At 39.1% G+C, this 21,427-nt stretch overlaps 1 protein-coding gene across 9 annotated transcripts in view; it reads right to left on the minus strand.

Annotated features, from left to right (window-relative positions):
- The window catches only part of LOC137015447 (NACHT, LRR and PYD domains-containing protein 12-like), a 53,377-nt gene that overhangs the window by 26,355 nt on the left and 5,595 nt on the right, over positions 1–21,427 (minus strand). For 6 of the 9 annotated variants that reach the window (XR_010893971.1, XM_067380427.1, XM_067380425.1 and 3 more), the window contains exons 1-7: positions 15,248–18,039; positions 13,034–13,302; positions 10,597–10,641; positions 7,540–9,349; positions 7,047–7,223; positions 1,837–2,010; positions 95–268 (exon numbers count right to left, since the gene is read on the minus strand). Coding sequence is in view for 8 of the 9 variants with exons in the window: in XM_067380427.1 (XP_067236528.1) it covers positions 95–268; positions 1,837–2,010; positions 7,047–7,223; positions 7,540–9,349; positions 10,597–10,641; positions 13,034–13,295 (2,642 nt within the window). In the remaining variant the exon portion in view is untranslated. Of the gene's footprint in view, positions 1–94; positions 269–1,836; positions 2,011–7,046; positions 7,224–7,539; positions 9,350–10,596; positions 10,642–13,033; positions 13,303–15,247; positions 18,040–21,427 lie in introns of those variants that run through there. The other 3 variants (XM_067380424.1, XM_067380423.1, XM_067380428.1) reach the window with 3 other exon arrangements.

Below are 21,427 nucleotides of genomic sequence, written 5' to 3' on the forward strand. Positions count from 1 at the left end.
CCACATTTCACTCCACTGTACACTTGTAGATGGTGAGACTGAAATACAAATACAGACATTCACAGGATGAGATGAATCTTACTGTTCAACATACCTGAGTTTGTTCAGTGCACAGTTTGGATCCTTCAGTAGATCAGAGATGATCTTGACTCCTGATTCTCCCAGGTTATTGCTGCTCAGATCCAGCTCTCTCAGGTGTGAGGGGTTTGAACGCAGAGCTGAAGCCAGATAACCACAGCCTTCATCTGACACCCCACAGCCAGATAATCTACAAACACACAGAAACAATGAAGATATCTGTGACATCAGAACTCACAACAAACACTTGAATCTGTTGAATAACTACACATCCATTTAATATCAACTGATAAGAGTTAAATCTCTCTCATTTCACAAACTATAAGTTCTGCTGAAAGGAGAATATGGTTCTGAGTCCTGCAGGTCATTGCGACTCATGTCCAGCTCTATCAAACAGGAGTCTGTAGAAATGATGCCACAACATAGATTCACAGCACTGACCATACTCCAGATGTGTGGCAAACAGTGATTAAACCACACAGCTGCAGCACAAGAGCAGAGAGAGACAGACCTCCAGTGCAGCGATGATGAACTTGCTCGAGCCGACTGGCATGCTTGTGACATAAAAACCTATTTGTGAATGTTTGTATTAGCAAATTTCATTATATTTATTTGTGAATTTAATTCATTTTTGTGAAATTCCTGACATATATTTGTGGATCTCATTCTATTTATTTGTGCATATGATTATTTTTTGTAAATCTCTTTAAATTTACTTGTGGATCATAATATATTTATCTAGAATATTAGAACGATTTTATCTCCATAAGTCACTGTCAACGGTGTCGGGCATTTGAGCTAAAACTGAAGAGTGAATGAACACCGGTTGGTAAACTGCAGCACTCTGATAGGGGGTTAATAAACTCAACCAAACACATCCTGTATTAGATTAATCAGATATACATGTAGAAAACATAAAACTAATCTTACAACTTATATCAGCACAAAAGGACGCAAATGCACACATGAACTTGACCATGATAGTCTGATGTGTAACTGGTTGTAATTGCACTTTTCCCTTAACAGTTTGCTGAAAAACAGGCAACTAAAGCACAGAAAATGTACAACATTCTATTACATTCATGTTCTCATTAAAATGTTATGTATAGACATATGACAGACTGGTGCTAAACATCTTGCACTTAACTGTATCTCATGATCAAAGTAATTCCAGGCATCACTGTGGCATTTCAAATCCATTTTCACTTTACTTTACTGGTCTGGACGACGTGCTGTCTAACATTAACAAATCAGACCTCAGGTACTGCCCAAAATGTCAGAATAACCAATCAGAAACAAACTAAAACAAATTTAAATTCAGGGTGATCATCATTTTCATGATCGATTGTCGCTGTCACCTCCGAGTATTCGAGTACTTGTGCCCATCCCTATTCCAAACCGGCATGGATTTCTTCTGCTGAACACAAGTTTTGGTGACCACTGACTTCCAATGTAAAGGGAAAAAACACTGAAAAGTCTTCTTTTGTGCTCCACAGAATAAAGAAAGGCATACAGGTTTGGACGACGTGAGGGTGAGTAATTAATGACAGATTGTAAATGTTTGGGTGAACTATCTTTTTAAGAAGGTCTGCCCATTGAGATTGATATTGTAACAAAGTAAATCAGTAATATTTTCCTCCACGCAGCTCTACTACAGACCCTTTCCACATTTCACTCCACTGTACACTTGGAGATGAAGAGACTGAAATACAAATACAGACATTCACAGGATGAGATGAATCTTACTGCTCAACATACTCGAGTGTGTTCAGTGCACAGTTTGGATCTTTCAGTAGATCAGAGATGATCTTGACTCCTGATTCTCCCAGGTTATTTCTGCTCAGATCCAGCTCTCTCAGGTGTGAGGGGTTTGAACGCAGAGCTGAAGCCAGATAACCACAGCCTTCATCTGTCACCTCACAGCGACATAATCTACAAACACACACAGAAACAATGAAGATATCTGTGACATCAGAACTCACAACAAACACTTGATAAATCTGTTAATAATTACACATCCATTTAATATAAACTGATAAGAGTTCAATCTCTCATTTCATAAACTATAAGTTCTGCTGAAAGGAGAATATGGTTCTGAGTCCTGCAGGTCATTGCGACTCATGTCCAGCTCTATCAGACGAGAGTTTGTAGAAATGATGCCACAACATGGATTCACAGCACTGACCATACTCCAGATGTGTGACAAACAGTGATTAAACCACACATCTCCAGCACGAGAGCAGACCTCCAGTGCAGCGATGATGAACTTGCTCGAGCCAACCACTCTAACCAGTGATAAACACAAGAAGTGTTTGACCCATCTGAATTCAACACTCATATGATCAGAGAAACATAAAGGCACTATCTAACACTAAAAATACTGTAGAAATTAATAATTAAATTTTTTTGAAAAAATAATTCAGCCAAATCTTAAATATCTTCATTTTTTATAAACTTGAATTAAAAAAGAAATAAATAAGGAAATGCAGATAAGACCCTGATGAAAGATCAATATCTCTCAATCTGTCAGAATTAAACATGACCCAATATAAATTAAGAGTTAACTTTTTACTTTTATTTTGTTGTTAATAGTACTGTACTCAAAATTAACGCTTTACTGTCAAATATTTATTTGAGTATTATTAGTACAACCCGAATTCAAGAAATGTTGGGAGATTTTTTAAATTTGAATAAAATGAAAATACTTTCAAATCACATGAGCCATAAGAAATGTTTAAACTGAGAAATTTTACAATTTTATGCACAAAATGAGCTCATTTCAAATTTGATGCCTGCTACAGGTTTAAAAATAGGTGGGACGGAGGGACATGTTTACCATGGTGTAGCATCTCCTTTTCAAAATAGTGTGAAGACATCTGGGCATCGAGGTTTTGAGTTTCTGGAGTTTTGGTGTTGAAATTTGATCCCATTCTTGCCTGATTTAGGTTTCCAGCTGCTGAAGAGTTTGTGGTCATCTTTGACATATTTTTCTCTATAGGTGAAAGATCTGGACTGCAGGCAGGCAGATTCAGCACTCTGACTCTTCTACGATGAAGCCATGCTGTTGTAATAGCTGTTGTATGTGGTTTTGCATTGTCCTGCTGAAATACACAAGGCCTTCCCTGAAATAGATGTCATCTGGAGGGGAGCTTATGCTGCTCTAAAACCTTTAAATACCTTTCAGCATTCATAGTGCCTTGCAAAACATGCAAGCTGCCCATATCGTATGCACTTATGCACCCCCACACCATCAGAGATGCTGGTTTTGAACTGAATGCTGATAACATACTGGAAGGTCTCCCTCCTCTTTAGCCTGAAGGACACGGCGTCTGTGATTTCCACAAAGAATGTCAAATTTGGAATTGTCTGACCACTTTGAAACAGTCCATTTTAAATGAGTCTTGGCCTACAGGACACAACGGCGCTTCTGGACCATGTTCACATATGGCTTCTTTTTTGCATGATAGAGCTTTAGTTGGTATCTGCAGATGGCACAGCGGATTGTGTTTACCGACAGAGGTTTCTGGAAGTATTCCTGCATTTATTAACACACTAAGTAACTATTACTATATGTCTAAATAATAAAATGTATAAATGAATGTTTAAATAGTTTATTAATCATTTACTTACACTTCCTAAATGATCTTATGAACCACTGACAACTCCTAAATAACTGGTTTGTAAATAATGTAACATTAAATTTAGAAATGATAAATTGATTACTAATAAAGTATGAAAATACTATTATTATACACATTATAGATATGCTTATAAAGAAAAAATAAAGCATTTATAGCTGTATTTATAAATGGCTTACTATTGTCTATTAATGCTTTATAAGTGATTAATTAACTATTTACTAAAGCTTAACTAATGCTTCATAGCGCACAGTTATTATAAAGTGTTACCAACATTTCTTGCTTTTTTCAGCCATTTGTTGCCCACATGCCAACTTTTTTGAGTCCCGTAGCAGGCATCAAATTTGAAATGAGCTCATCTAGGGGATAAAAATGTATAATTTCTCTATTTAAACATTTGTTAATTTATCTATGTTCTATTGTAAATAAAATATTGGCTCATGTGATTTGAAAGTTTTTCAGTTTTCATTTAATTCAAATTTAAAAAACGTCCCAACATTTCCAGAAATCGGGTTGTATTATTAGAGGTTTTTTTTTCTTTAATTTTGAAAAAATAAAAAACATTGAAAATCAAATCAAATAAAATCCTGACAATTTTGATTCCCTACAGGCATTGGTTGTTTGTAATGCTGTTGTTATCAGGTGTAGAAAGCAGCAATATGTTTTCTCCAGCACACTGAATTTGGTTTTAATAGTCAAGTCAGGTCAATTTTATCTAGCAATTTACTGATCAAAGCAGTTTTACTATAATAAAAAGAAAAACAGTGTGAGCGCTGCAAAGTTCTTCAATTTCAGGAATTAATCATTTCAACTATAATACTACTATAATACTATAACTAAAATATTCTGTTTATGGCTGATCAGAATAACCCAGCTTCTGAGGCTGAAAGACAGAGCTTAGATGGCATAGATGCGGTGACATCTGACCAAGGTGAAGCCGAGGATCGAGGGAGCCCGGTGGAGCAGGAAGTTTGATGGTCCCTGGTGGAGCCGAGCGAAGGTGGAGGAACCTGGACGATTGGCTGAGGTAGAGCGGCAGGAACAGTGGCTGGAGGCAGAGCCAGGAGATCCATGCATTCAGACGGCGTTGGTAAACAGCTGGTCTGCGGTGGATTTTTCACCTGGTGGCACTTTCACCTGGTCAAAAGAGTCTTGATGCTCCGTCTACAGGCTGATGGCTGGCCCAATCAGGTTCTCTGGCACTTGCATCACAGCAGGCTCGGACTCTTCTTCTGTGCAGTAGTGATGTCGGGTTCGTGAACGAATCATTCTTTTGAACCGGTTCTTTTTAGTGCACTGGTCGGACCAATGAATTTTTAGCATAATTACTCTACTACGTCTTTAGTGTCACATGATCCTTCAGAAATCATTCTAATATGCCAATTTGCTGCTCAGGAAACATTTCTTTTGATTATCAATGTTGAAAACAGTTGTACTTTTTTCAGGATTCCTTGATTAATAGAAAGTTCAAAAGAGCAGCATTTATCTAAAATAAAAGCTTTTGTAACATTACTGACCCCATTCATAAGTTTGGGGTCAGTAAAAATTTTTATTTTTTGAAAAGAAATTAAAGAATTTAATACTCTTATTCAGCAAGGATGCATTAAATCGATCAAAAGTGACAGTAAAGACATTTATAATGTCTCAAAAGATTATATTTCAAATAAACGCTGTTCTTTTGAACTTTCTATTTACAAAGAATCCTGAGAAAAATATATTGTACACAAATATTTCTTGAACATCAAATCATCATATTAAAATGATTTCTGAAAGATCATGTGACACTGAAGACTGGAGTAATGATGCTGAAAATTCAGCTTTGCCAACACAAGAATAAATTACATTTTAAAATGTATTAATACTGTAACGAAGCGGGACTGAGGCAGAGATCCATTTGCAGCGTTTATTAAAGTGAGAGTGGTCGTACAGGCAGGGTCAAACAGGAGCAAACAGGAACAGCAAGGGACAGGCAGAATCGTGGTCAAGGAACAGGCAATGATCAGGACAGGCAGATATCACTCACAGGTAGGTATACAAGCAAGAGGTCGAGGCAGGCGGCAGACAGGGATAAACAGGGTAACAGTCCAAACGGTAACAGGCAGAACAGACAGGGAATAAATGCTCAGAAATGACACACAAGGAAATCAAGACTTCGCGATTGGATGGTGTGAGAGAGAGTCCTTTTATAGTCCAGGTAACAAGCTGCAGCTGGGTGTGGTGATTAGTGAGGAGTGTGTGCATGGCTGTATGTGTGACTGACAGGGAGAATTGTGGGAAGTGTAGTCCGGGGAGTGACAGGAACAGACGGTGATCGTTACAAATACATTTAGTTATTTTAAATTGTAATAATTCACAATATTACTGTTTTTTTAATTTAATAAATGCAGCCTTAGTGAGCAGACAAAAAAAACGACTTTTAAAAACATTAAATATCTTACTGATTCCAACCTTTTGAATGGTAGTGTATATACAGTGTATCTGGAAAGTATTCACAGCGCTTCACTTTTTTCCACATATTGTTATTCCAAAATGGATTGAATTCATTATTTTCCTCAAAATTGTACAAACAATACCCCATAATGACAACGTGAAAGAAGCTTGTTTGAAATCTTTGCAAATTTATTAAAAATTAAAAATTGAAGAAAATTATAAATTATAAAAATGATTCATTTTGGAATAAGGCTGTAAAATAACAAAATGTGGAAAAAGTGAAGCACTGTGAATACTTTCTGGATGCACTGTACACACACACACACACACACACACACACACACACACACACACACAGGTTTATTTATATATTTGATTTGCACAATTTGTATGATATATGATATAATACTGTCATACAATCTAATAACAAAAAGATTTTTTATTTGCTTATCTTAGAAGTTTACAGCAAGATGTGACATCTCTCATGCATGGATATATTGGGGAAAAAACATCCTTATTGCAATACATGCTTTACTGACTTCATCATCATCGTCATCTTGCTTACAGTGATATTGAAAGACCAAATTTAGTATACACCTTATTAAACAAATATACTTTGTACATGCAAATAGATGAACCCAGAATATAAACGGAACTTGCAAAGTTTCATGTAAATTGTTTCCCCTTAGGAAACCATTATAAAGAAATCAATTAACATGCAATTGAGAGCATTGTATTCAAATTTCTGGGTTCAACTGCTTTCCTGTATATATTAAGCATCATCAATATGGTGTATACTGAATTTGATACATCACTGTCTTTGTGCATTAAGGCACATTAATCTTTTAGTGACTGAAATACTGAGGTAAGTGTTGTACAAGGACTGAATGAATCTCAAACCTCAGTTTCTTCAGCTGACAGTTTGGGCTCTTCAGTCCATCAGAGAGCAGCTTCACTCCTCCGGTACCTATCAGGTCATTTTCACTCATGTCCAGCTCTATCAGGGGTGAGTTTGGTATCTGCAGGGCCAAAGCCACAGTTTCACAGTCGGTGTGATCGAGATAACAGAGGGAGAGTCTGTAAAACAGGATATTTGTCCATGTCATTTATTGTGAGTTCATCTTGCAGGAACAATGTTTGTTGTAACAGTAAAAGATTATGTCCTGTTCTCTGTGAACATTCAAGCTTTCTAAAAACATTTAATGTCATGTGACAGTCAAGTGAAAATAACTTTCAAATGTATGTAAAATAAGTGTTTAGTAAATCCATTTTAGTAAATACAGATTTTACTCTACAAAATCAGTAAAACATGATACTCCACACTGCATCTTATTATAAAATTAATTTTCAGAGTTAAAAACATTGATTAAACAGTTGTCAGCAAGTTCCTTACTTTGCTTTTCTGCAGCATCTCACAGCTGGCAGGAGATTCCTGTAGCCTCCCATTCCGTACCTCCCCAGCTTGAGCTCATCCAGCACCTCCTCTGACATCAGCAGTACGTAAGCCATCAATGAGAGCATGGAAGATGAGAGGTATCTTTCTGGAGACCTGAAGTATGTTTGTATTTCTGTATATAATGAATTATCATTGAGCTCCAGTAAGCAGTAGAACAGGTTGACTGAAGTTTCAGGTGAGATGTCCTCCTGGTTTTGTAATTGTTCTTTAATGTGTTTGGTTATTTCTGTGATGCTGTCTTTGCTGTCTTCAGTGTGTGTGAACAAGCCTCTGAGCAGTTTCTGATTGGATTCCAGTGAAATGCCCATCAGAAACCGTAAAAATAGGTCTAAATGTCCTTTCTGACTTTGCATTGCTTTCCTAACAGCCTTCTCTAGTAAATCATGTAAAGCAATATTTTTATCTAGCTTGTCGATATGGTCAGGTCTGTCCAATCTTTTTGTTTCTTCAGTGAAAAACTGCAGCTCGTCCATGTTCTTGTTCAGGTAGCAGAGGAACACATACACTGCAGCGAGGAACTCTTGAACACTCAGATGGACGAAGCAGAAGACCTTCATCTCATGAAGTCCAGCTTCTTGCTGAAAGATCTCAGTGAGCATTCCTGTGGATTCAAAGTCTTCACTCACATCAATACCACATGCTCTCAGATCTTCCTCATAGAACACAATCTTTTCTTTCTTCAGCTGTTCAAACGCTAGCTTAGCTAACTTCAAAATCAGTGTTTTATTGGAATCTAAGAGCTTGGTACAATCTCTTTCTGTTTTTCTCTCATGCTTCTGGCTCTTCATGTTCATCTGTATCAGCAGGAAGTGGATGTACATTTCAGTGAGTGTCATGTTGATGTTCTCTGCATTGTTCCCAATGGGAATATCCTGAAGAACAGTGGCTGTGATCCAACAGAACACGGGAATGTAACACATGATGTAGAGACTACGAGATTTCTTAATGTGTGAGATCATTCTGGAGGCCTGAGTCTCTTCTGTGATTCTCTTTCTGAAATACTCCTCCTTCTGCTGGTCAGTGAATCCTCGCACCTCTGTGAACAACCCTACATACTCAGGAGGGATCTGATTGGCTGCTGCAGGTCGTGATGTCACCCAGACGTGAGCTGATGGAAGCAGAGTCCCATTGACCAGACTTGTGAACAGTTCATCTACAGATGATCGCTCCTCAACACTCGTCACCATTCCACTGTCAAAATCCAAAGGCAGTCGACTCTCATCCAGTCCATCAAAGATAAACGCAAGATTACGTTTATATATCTCACATATCTTTGTTGTTTCCAGTTTCTTCAGTTCTGGATTAAATTTTTGTAGAAACTCATGCAGACTGATCTCTCTGTCTTTAATGCAGTTAATCTTTCGGAATGGAAGCAGGAAAACACAGTCTATATCCTGATTGGCTTCTCCTTCTGCCCAGTCCAGAATGAACTTGTGCACTGAGACCGTTTTTCCAATGCCAGCGATGCCTTTGGTCAGAACAATCTTTTTCTTCTTTTTGTTCAGTCTAAACACATTATTGCATTTAATTGGCCTGTCCTGTGATTTACGGGGTTTAATGTCTTTATAAATCTGTATAATCTCATGTTCTTGTTTGACTTCTTTAAGATCCCCCTCCGTAATGAAGAGTTCAGTGAAAACATCCTTGAGATGTGCTTCATTTTCCTTTTTGCACTCAAAAATGTGTTCTACTTTCTCCTTCATGTTCATTTTGTGAATTTTCATGAATTCCTGCAGCCAGAAATCATCTGTTATGAAAATATAAGTAAACAGGAAAAGGTGTGAACAAAACAACACTAGAAAACTAAACTCAAAGGTTTGTGAGGAGAATTACAGCGGATGGAGATCATGAATCGGTGCTCTACTGCTATTCCTGCAGTTCCAGATGTGCAATGTTGAATTTTCTGTCGAATCTGAATCACTGAATTTGTAAAGCAAAATAATGGACAGAAATTTGCCTGTTGAATATTTAAGGTTGCATTTTTAAACAGACTAACTATTTTGGATATTTTGAGTTTTATGACAAATTTTCAAATGATTGTGAAATTATAAACAGGGTTCCTAGGGTTCTTCTCTAAGTCTTTAAAAGGCGTACAGTTTATTGCCATGACTTATTTTTATTTTTTTTAATATGAGCTCTTAATCATACATTATGACTATGGAAGCTTGTTTCCGTCACAGAATAAAAAATGTAAAAAAGGAAATTGCAACTTTGCAACTTTTTATCTTGCTATTCAGACTTTATCTCGCAATTGCAAATTTACATTATTGTGATTCGATAATCGCAATTGCAAGATATAAAGTCGGAATTGTGTGATATAAACTCGCAATTGTATGTTATAAAGTCATGAAGACTGATTTTTTTATAGGCTTTATAGACAGACAGATTGAGAGTGACTCTTGAAGGACCAGCACCACATCCTCTTGTTTGAATAATTTATCTTCCATAATTTTTGATTAAACCTAACGATCACTTAGCTTGAATCACGTCAAACTGTGCAAATTATTATTATTGTTATACTTTGTTCTCAAATTGTTAATGTTAACAACATCGGCATTGTGTGACTATGTTTATTTAGTGTGTATTTGCATTACCAGTAGATTTCAATTTCTGTAATCTACTGGTAATCTACTGGAAATCTACGCCATCAAAATAATAAGTTTAATTATTGCAGCTGCTGTGAGAAAAGGCTATAAATGATCCACCACCTGCAGAATCCTCAAAAAATTGCCTGTTGAATATTATAGGTTGTATTTTTAAACAGACTGAATATTTTGAAGTGAAGTCTGAAAGGCAAATATGGATTATTGATTTTTTAAACGATGTGTGAAATGTTTTGAATCAAAATATTTACAGCTTAAATATTCAACCATGTAGAGTTTCAGACACTAAAAATGAAAGCCCTGAAAATACAATGCATTAAAATACAAGTGCTGTTAAAGCAATGGATTTATTTTTAAATTAGTGATATTCAGCATGTTTTTGTTTATTCACCTTGTTTTCTTATGCGTTTCTCAGCTGGCTCTGATGATTTTTGCACTGAGAAGAGAGAGAAAAGAGCGAGATTTTGTTTATCAAAGTATCCTGTAAAAGGTCTACACCGTGTTTCAACACTTCATTAAGCAGAACAACTATTAAACTATTAAAAAATCAGCATATTAGAATGATTTCTGAAGGATCATGTGACACTGAAAATTCAGTTGTGAAAGTTTTCCTGTGATGGCAACATAGGAAAAATCATTTTAAAAAAGATATTCAAAAAGAAAAGTTATTTTAAAGGGGCTCTATGTAAGAATGACAGCTAGAGGTTGAAATGGGTACTGCAGTTCAAATTCAAAATATTGTTTGCCCCGCCCCCTCCTCCTCAGGATCAATGCACCTGCGGGTTGCCAGTTTGAAGACACGCAACAGGAGCGACATTGGAAGGTGAGGAGACTTACACACTGTAAGATAATTAGTTGATTTATTGATTTATGATGAGTTGATATTGCGTTTTAATATGCTCCCGTTCATAGAGATTTTAGATGGATGCTGAGGCTTTTTAGGTCGGGTAGAATCTGCGATCTCTGACCCAGTTTGTTCACTGGCTTCCATGGCTGCAATTCGCTGCTTGCGTTTTCTGCCAACTGGCAACTAGGGTGACCACCATCAAACAAACCAAATGTGGGACGATTACTAAGTTTGTGTGGGACAATGTGGGACATGTTACCAACAATAAAACACAACCTGAAGCTGTTATATAATGTCTATCTAACTTAATAAAAACATTTGTATTATGTCTTTCAGCTGATAAAAATACTTTGTTCTTTAGTCACTTCCACAAAACACCATTACATCACAATGTAACATAACATGTCTTTAATTTACATGTCATTTAAATTAAACATCACTGACCCTAAAGACAGCAGGCATCATGCAGATAACTATTTTTGAATTAGGTGACCAGATTTCTGAAATGGAAACTGGGGACATTTCCTATTTGAGTGGTCAAAATATCACCAAAATCTCATTTGTTATTATCTATTTAAAAAACAGGGACAATACATTTTTGAATGTTTTTGTTTTTAATTGTTGTGGGTTCCTTATAGGCTATTATTACATTAATATTTATGATTTAGCTTTATTATTAGGATTTTTGCTCTGGTTTTACAATTCACCCAAAAAAAAACAAAAAAAAACTTTTACATGATAACATTAGTGTGACTTTACAAAAGCGCATTACATTACAAAAATAAAACATAAATAGGCCTTAAGAAGATAAATATTTAAGAGCATTTAACAAATAATTTTTTAACATTATTGAATTTAATATTTTAATGTTCACAAGCTGTTTTGTATACAGAAATTACAACTGTTTTAACTTTTAACTATTATTTTGCATTTTAGACTCATTTTAAGCACAAAGTAGCATACGTGAATTATTTTATTTTATTTTTAATTTCTGAGAGTGTACCTTCACCACAACGTGTGTATTACCGTGACTGCGGAACCTTTGTGGACGTTTTAAATTGTGCAAAACAATCTCGCACCCTGCTGAGGCCATGTTATAAAACATACAAACAGTATGAATAGTTAGTATGTTACTACCTTGAAAGTGATAACGATGTTTATTTTGATATTTGAAGATAATGGCGTTTATTTGATCAGGTCCAGATCCAGATTACGTGCCTCATGAAGTAGCAGCGCGCGCGCGACCAAGTGTAGCTGCACAGCCCCCTCTGTTGGAGAACATGAACACTACACAATTTCTCCAGCAGGCTGCTCTATGCTCGTCGGTCTTTTTGCAATGCGGGTTGTTTTGAACAAGCTGTAAAACGGCTGTTACTTCTGTTGAAGCGCTGTTAAATATAGGTGAAAAACTACGCAGCAAAAAGAATAAATTTAATGCTTTCTTAAAGGCAAAAGAACGCATGCACGTTTTCTTAATATGATAATTAAAAACCAACAGACTGATGAAAATGCAGGACATTTTCTCAATATGCGACGTGCGGGACAAGGAGTCAAAATGCTGTGCGGTACAACGCAAAGCGGGACGGGTGGTCACCCTACTGGCAACCTGGGGTGGAGAAATACAATTGGGTAAATTAGCAATGTGCGGTCTTGCACAGACGGAAACAAAAACAGATATTCTGACACGGAACGCAAATTTTAAAGTAAAATAACTGGCTGTAGCAATGGTTTTCAGAGAAACAAGTTTGTGAATTGAACATGTTTAATAAGTATCTGCAAACATATTATGGTATTTTTATGGTTTTGTACAGTCAAAAACTTACATAGAGCCCCTTTAAATTATCATATTCCACAATATTTTAACTATTTTAGATCAAATAAATGCAGCATTTGTAAACATGAGAATCTTCTTTCAAAAAATCTGAATATTCATTTCTTTGAATCTATTCTTCCTCTTGTTCACTATTCTTCCCTTTATTACCTTCAGTGTAGTTGTTCTGTAACTCTTCAGCCAGCTGGTTCTGGTTCATCTTCCTCAGGATGTTCAGTGTGATCTTCACAGCTTCTTCTGCTCCAAAACGCTCCATCATTATATCCACTATCTCAGTGACACCAGCCTTCTCCAGTTTACCAGCTCCAATGAGTCCATCTTCTTTTAAGTAACTCTTAAATCTCTTCAGATCGTCTCGTTTCAGGTCATCTAGAGTATCATGAAGCAGCTTTTTTACAGATGCCATCGTCATTCATGGACTGTTAGAAAAAGAGAAAAAGTACTAATAGTTGCACCTTTATAGCAGAGATCTGTGCAAATAAATGTGCATAAAGAAATGACACTCTGATCTGGGGGTATTTCAGAAAGCAGGCTATGTGACATACCTGGGGATGTTTAAAGGTCCCGTTTTTCGTGGTTTTTTGAAGCTTTGATCGTGTTTATAGTGTGCAATATAACATGTGTTCATGTTTTGCGTGTAAAAAAACACAGTATTTTTCACATAATTTACTTATCTGTATACCGCTGTTTCCACTGTCATAAAAACGGGCTGATGACTTCCTTGTTCTATGAAGTCCCTCCTTCAGAAATACGCAACGAGTTCTGATTGTGCCAGCGGTTCCTGTGTTGTGATTCGACAGCTCTGAGCGCACCGTGCCCGGAAAGGTCACGCCTCTTACCATAACGTGGAGATGCACGCGCTCAGTGTTATTGTAAACATGTCTTTAATTTTACCCTATCAATTTGAGCCGGAATCAGACCCGGTGATTGCGGGATGAAAATAACAGCGTTTCGACGACATGGAGACAAACACACTCTACAAACGCAACTCTTGTGTATTCCTGTGGGCGGAGGTTAGTCAAAAAACTGTTTTAGTGACGTCATTAAAGAAGGAAGTAGAGGGATGTAGTCCAAACTGGCCGTTCGATGTAGGCGACTTCTGTTAAATAAAATATCTCGCTTGGCATTGAACTTTGAGCTTTAAAATTTTACAGATTTTATTTATACTCTAACAACAACATTACACACTAACTAAAGTTTGAAACATGGGATCACGAAGAACGGGACCTTTGGTCGCTTCATAACATTAGGGTTGAACCACTGTTATCACATGACTGTTTTAACTATGCCTTTACTACCTTTCTGGGCCATAAAAAGTAGTAATAACATTGTAGTCTATGGAGGGTCAGAAAGTGCTCAGATTTCATCAAAAAGATCTGAATTTGTGTTCTGAAGATGAACGAAGGTCTTATGAGTTTGAAACATGAGAGTGAGTAATTAATGTCAGAATTTTCATTTCTGGGTGAAACTAACCCTTTAAGATACAGGGCATATAAAAATTCAGTGTTGTCATATTTCATATACCTCAACTGAATTGAGGTAATTTGTTTTTGTTCTTATTTTATTACTGACTGTTTACTTGCCTTTTTTGTAAATTCAATTCAGTTTGAAATAAAGCTTTCTTGTGCTGTGTGTGAGCTATTGCAACAAAGTCACTCTATTGTAAAGACACACATACACAGAGTGAGCAAATATTTAAAGGTGCCCAAGAATGCTTTTTCACAAGATGTAATATAAGTCTAAGGTGTTTCCTGAATGTGTCTGTGAAGTTTCAGCTCAAAATACCCCATAGATTTTTTTAAATAAATTTTTTTAACTGCCTATTTTGGGGCATTATTAACTACACACTGATTTTTGCAGCGCGCCGCCCCTTTAAATCGCGTGCTCCCTGCCACACGAGCTGTCAACTATATTACAGCGCATTTACAAAGTTCACACAGCTAATATAACCCTCAAATGGATCTTTACAAGATGTTCGTCATGCATGCTGTATGCATGCTTCGAATTATGTGAGTATAGTATTTATTTGGATGGTTACGTTTGATTCTGCATGAGTTTGATAGTGCTCTGTGGCTAAAGCTAACATTACACACTGTTGGAGAGATTTATAAAGAATGAAGTTGTGTTTATGAATTATACAGACTGCAAGTGTTTAATAATGAAAATAGCAACGACTCTCGTCTCCGTGAATACAGTAAGAAACGATGGTAACTTTAACCACATTTAACAGTATATTAGCAACATGCTAACGAAACATTTAGAAAGACAATTTACAAATATCACTAAAAATATCATGTTATCATGGATCATGTCAGTTATTATTGCTCCATCTGCCATTTTTCGCTATTGTTCTTGCTTGCTTACCTAGTCTGATGATTCAGTTGTGCACAGATCCAGACGTTAAAGGTGCCCTAGAATCAGAATTTGAATTTTCCTCGGCATAGTTGAATAACAAGAGTTCTACCAGAAAGACTCAGGAGGCAAAATGACGTAACACTGATATTTATTACCGAACGGTAAGCAGAATATATAGAAAGTTTATGATCTTTGGCGTAGGCCCCGTCCGTAGCTCACGATACTGAGGGTTGCAGACGTTGCGTATCCTGCCTGAAGCTGAAGGCAGGGGCGTAGCCAACCCCCGAGGAGTATGGACAGGGACCATCCTGGTGGTGGTGGGGAGGATGGAGGTGAAAGTTTCCGTCAGCATCTGCGAACTCAGACAAGCGTAAGTGCTGATCTTTTATACTCCAAGTGTTAGATAATGATTGGTTAGATCTGAATTGATAAGTGACGTAACATTTGAGTCTTCCCAGCAGAACTTGCGCTAGAGCTTCATTTCTACCAGAAAGACTCAGGAGGCAAAATGACGTAACACTGATATTTATTACCGAACGGTAAGCAGAATATATAGAAAGTTTATGATCTTTGGCGTAGGCCCCGTCCGTAGCTCACGATACTGAGGGTTGCAGACGTTGCGTATCCTGCCTGAAGCTGAAGGCAGGGGCGTAGCCAACCCCCAAAAATGGTGGTGAGACGTGACTGCCGGGACGGAGCCCACTTCCCCTCAAAACTGTGAGGGGGAATGAATACCCACCCGAGAAGAATCTTGCAGTTCCTGAAACAGAGAAAAACATATTAAAACGTAAAAGGAAGAGAGCGACAAGGAAAACAAGCAACACGGAGAGGAGGCCGCAGTCGGCCACGCAGCCACGATAGGCTACACAGAGACAAGGCCGCGATCGGCCACACGGCCACGATGGGCCACACAGAGACAAGGCCGCGATCGGCCACACAGCCACGATAGGCCACACAGAGACAAGGCCGCGATCGGCCACACAGCCACGATAGGCCACACAGAGACAAGGCCGCGATCGGCCACACGCCACGATAGGCACATAGAGACAAGGCCGTGATCGGCCGCACAGCCACGATAGGCCACACAGAGACGAGGCCGCGATCGGCCACACAGCCACGATAGGCCACACAGAGACAAGGCCGTGATCGGCCACGCAGCCACGATAGGCCACACGGAGACAAGGCCACGATCGGCCACGCAGAGACAAGGCCGCAAGGGGCCACACAGCCACAATAGGCCACACAGAGACGAGGCCGCGATCGGCCACACAGAGACAAAGCCGCAATGGGTCACACGGCCACGATAGGCCACACAGAGATGAGGCCGCACGAGCCCCCAAAAATTGAACAGCTATAGAAGCTGGAAATGATTAAATGAAATACGAAAACACCACCACCAGTATTTGCATGATTTTACCTTAAACTTGACTTGAGAGAGCTTGTTGAGCTTCGAGGATGGTTTTAGAATCTGGTCTAATATAGGATTCGAATGCAGGAGGACCATCTGCCCAGGAGCTTGATGGCTGAAGATGAAACTCCTCGTTGGGCTGCTGTGGTGGCAGCCCCGATCCTAAAAGAGTGACCAGTATATAGCGAGGGGGAAAGGCTGCAGCTTTCTATGGTGGTAGCTAAATGAGTCCTGAACCAAGCTTTAGTGAGGGGTGCTCCATCAGGTAAGAGGAAAAGGGGAAAATGATCGAGAGTTTTAGGCCGGACTTTGAGATATTTGATCATGGAATTGAAAGGACAGAAGCTGTTATTAAGTTTAGAAAAGGTTAGAGTGACACCAGATCCTTGAGAATCATTCTTAGAATGCTTCAGAAAAAGAGTAAAGAAATTGGGTGAAAAACCTAAATCAGAAAAAGACAGACCAAAGGCAGGATTGAAATGTTTAGAATCTGAAGTAAATTCCCCTGGGCGCATGAAACCGTAGAAGGCTGATAGAAACACTGCTTCCAGCAAAATGTTAATATAAGGGGAAAAGAGACCATTGCGGATGGAAAGAATTAATCTTTGTAAAATAGACAAAGTAATTGGAAGGCGGTGATCTGGAGGTTTGCTGGACGAGTTAGCCATCCCTTTGAGTAATAAGCAAATGGATGGCACGGAGAAAAGACTTAATTAGGATTAAAATATCTTGCATAAAATTGAATGCCTGCGAGCGACCTACGGATGGAAGAAATTTTAAGTTTGCGATTTTCAAAATTGTGAACTAGAAAAGCACAGACGGTCGATATTAGAATGGGAAATAAAGAAATCTGAAGGGAAAAACAAAACATAAGAAATGAAGACCATGCTGAAGTATAAGCTTTAAGTGTGGAAGGAGCCACGCCTTTGGAGATATAGTGAATAGCCGATTTGAGCAATTGGTCTAATTTAATATGATCCTTGCTAGTGGAGGGCATGGTGTTGGATCCTGATTGGCTGAAGGGCAGAGCCGTCTGAAAGCCTGGAAACGAAAGCGAGAAAGAGAGTCAGCAATGATATTACGGTGACCAGGAATGTGCGCGGCCAAAATAATAAAATTATGAACGACGGATTGCCAAATTAAACGTCTTAGAACTGGCATGATCAACAGAGAGGAAGATCTACCTTTGTTGATGATAGCGACCGTGGCTTCGTTATCGCAAAACATCATAATACGTTTGCGAGACCACTCGGAGCCCCAGAGAACACTGGCTACCGCCAAAGGGTAGATTTCATGAAGAGCGGAAGAGACGGAACCTGATTCAGGCTTGGGAAATGCTTTTGGCCATTCCTCGGCAAACCATTGCCCTTTAAAAAACCCCCCGAAACCGATAGAGGGGCAGCGTCAGTGAACAATTGCAAATCTATGGATGATTCAGGAACATCATTATAGAAAAAGGAAATACCGTTCCAATGATTTATTAAGCGAGACCAAAAGCTGAGATCAGACAAACACCCTTCGTCTACCTGAATTGTCGCTTAATTTTGGCACGGAGTGCGCGAGAGTTAACAGCCGAGAAATAAATGTCCTGCCTTGAGGAATAATACTCATAGCGAAATTTAAGTGACCGAGCAGAGAAAGCATGTCGCGCTTAGATACGGAAGGTAACGAAGAAAAAGTTTCCAGAAACTCCCTAATTCGTAAAAGCTTCTCGTTTGGAAGAGAGGCTTGCATGTTGACAGTATCGAGTAAGATGCCGAGAAATTCTAGCGAAGTTGAGGGGCCCATGGTTTTTTTCCTCTGAAAGGGGAACGCCGATATCACTAAAAACTTGCTTAAGCGTGTCGAGAATTGAAGATTGGGAAGAAGGAAAATCGATCAGCAGAAAATCGTCGAGCAAATGTAAAACGAATGGAAGTTTACAGGCGTTTAGCAGGATCCAACACAGGGCTTCAGAAAGAGAATTAAAAATATGGGGACTACTTCTACACCCGAACGTGAGCCTCACTGCAAAGTAAAATTTTGATTCCCATCTAACGCCGAATAATGGCCAGTCGGAGGGTGAATGGGCATAGTCTTGAAAGCATCAGTAATGTCGGCTTTAGCCAGCCAAGCGCCTTGACCGGCTATCTTGATTAAATGAATGGCATGGTCGACTGAAGCATAATGCAGAGAAAACGGAGCTAAAGGGATTAGTTCGTTAACACTTGCGGTATGAATAGAATGAGGCGAAGACAGGTCGTAGATGAGACGTTTTTTACCAGAATATTTACGAGTAGCAACGCCGATAGAATTGATCCGAAAAGGAGAAAAGGGAGGAGAAGCAAAAGGGCCAATAACGTAACCTTTATTTACTTCCTTCTCTAACAGAGCTGAAACCACAACAGGCTCTGATAAAGCGGATCGAAGGTTTTTTGTCACAAAAGAAGATGTAAGATGGGAAAGGATGCCCACCCGAAACCCTTGAGACAGACCGGTGATTAAGTAATCAACGAAAGTTGGATCGGGGTGAGAAGAGAGGTAGCTAGAGAGGACTGGAATATTAATAGGTGTTGATGGGTGTCTGTTCAGAATTTTTTCTGAATTTGGGTCTTCCCTCGGGTTGCTGGCCTGTACCGGCGAGGGCAGACTGATTTCGGGTGTGGATCCTTGCAAAAGCTACAAATATGAGCAAATTTACATTGAGAAAAGGAACACACAGACTCATTGAAATTATTACATAGGCTAATGCCGTTAAACTCCACAATAGGGCGACCTTTACGGTCGAGAGGAGCGCTTACGTTTTCAGCACTATGGACAGCGGCCGGGTCTTTAGTAGCGAATGCTTTAGGGCAGAATGAAGCCGAGTGTCCGTGAGCGCTACACATAGTGCATGCTAAGATCTTTTGACCGCCAAAATGACGGACGAGCAGTTCGGTGTCGGTAACTGACCAGTTCAGTTTTGTGTTGTACAGGCAAATGTAAGAAGCGGATTTGGCAGAAAAAGATTTGTGATATTCGTAAAATAGAGTTCCTCCATATCTTTGATTAAAATCCGCCATCATGGTTAGGTAAAGATCGAGCTCTTCCCTTCGATCTGGGAACACTTGGCACAGAATGTCTCGGTAGATGCTGAAAGCAATAACGAATTCGCCAAATGAGAGATTTCGTTGTAATCTGGGATCGGACGTTTTGAGAAAGACTGCCACGTCACCACAGTCAACCATTTGTCTGTCAGCTGCAGGTGAAGGAAGCAATAAGGTTGCCAGGTTTATGTTCTTACCTTGGATGATGTTAGCTCTTATTTGGGGTGACACCGTTACTGCAGCAGGTGAAACAAAACTCCTACCAAACTCTTGAGCTGGAACAGCCGTGGAGAGACTGAAGTTTGGCGTAGCGGGCACGGCCGAAGCATGTTGGAATGGCGTCTGGATCGTAAGAGAAGCTGGCAAGGCAAAAGAGGTCGAAGGCACACACGATGAAAAGTTTAATCCGGCAGGTGGAGGAAAATCCGTTGGAGTTGCTAGAGCGCTTGGAAAAGAATTTGCTGAAAGGTTAGAGGACGCAAAGGAATTTTCAAATTTCGAAACCTTTGATTCTAAGCCTTTAACGGTGTCAGAAAGGCTTTGAACAACCTGAATGAGCTGCGAATTAATATCCACAGGTCCGGAAACGGTCGGAGGAGATGTTATCCGTGCAGACTGCGAGGATCTTTTGGCTGAATGTGGAGAAGACGACTTGGCGGCCCTCTTCTTTCCGACTTGTTTGGTGTGGCCTGACGGCGCTGAAGTTGAAGCAGCGGTGTCGGCCGTGATAGGTGGACTGCCTAGGGTATTTTGGGCCATGAGAAGCAAGTCTTCTCTGGATAATCCTTGGCTGACCGGGATTCCGACAGCCTCGAGAGTGTTGATTATTTTGTCCGAGGGCCACTGAACCCATGAGGTGTCGCGGCACTGAATGCGCGTACTACGACGCAGGGGAAGAGGAGATGGTGGAACGAAATCCTCCTCGGAATCTGAATAATCGCACACGGTATAGAAGACATAGCAAATTGGTTTGCGACTGACGCTCCGTTAACTGAAAGTTTCCGTCAGCATCTGCGAACTCAGACAAGCGTAAGTGCTGATCTTTTATACTCCAAGTGTTAGATAATGATTGGTTAGATCTGAATTGATAAGTGACGTAACATTTGAGTCTTCCCAGCAGAACTTGCGCTAGAGCTTCATTTCAGTACATGGAAAATACATACATTGAGTTTCAAACCTCATTGTTTCCTCTTTCTTATGTAAATCTCATTTGTTTAAAAGACTTCCGGAAAACACTCGGATCTCAACATAACACCGACTGTTACGTAACAGTCGGGATCATTAATATGTATGACCCCAATATTTGCATAATGCCAGCCCATTCGACGCATTAGACAAGGAAAGGCAGTATTAACGGCTGGATCTGTGCACAGACAAGGTAAGCAAGCAAGAACAACAGCGAAAAATGGCAGATGGAGCAATAATAACTGACATGATCCATGATATCATGATATTTTTAGTGATATTTGTAAATTGTCTTCCTAAATGTTTCGTTAGCATGTTGCTAATATACTGTTAAATGTGGTTAAAGTTACCATCGTTTCTTACTGTATTCACGGAGACGAGAGTCGTTGCTATTTTCATTATTAAACACTTGCAGTCTGTATAATTCATAAACACAACTTCATTCTTTATAAATCTCTCCAACAGTGTGTAATGTTAGCTTTAGCCACAGAGCATAGCCTCAAACTCATGCAGAATCAAACGTAACCATCT

Source organism: Chanodichthys erythropterus, chromosome 24 (genome assembly GCF_024489055.1).
Source record: "Chanodichthys erythropterus isolate Z2021 chromosome 24, ASM2448905v1, whole genome shotgun sequence".
In the NCBI taxonomy this organism is placed as follows: Eukaryota; Metazoa; Chordata; class Actinopteri; order Cypriniformes; family Xenocyprididae; genus Chanodichthys; species Chanodichthys erythropterus.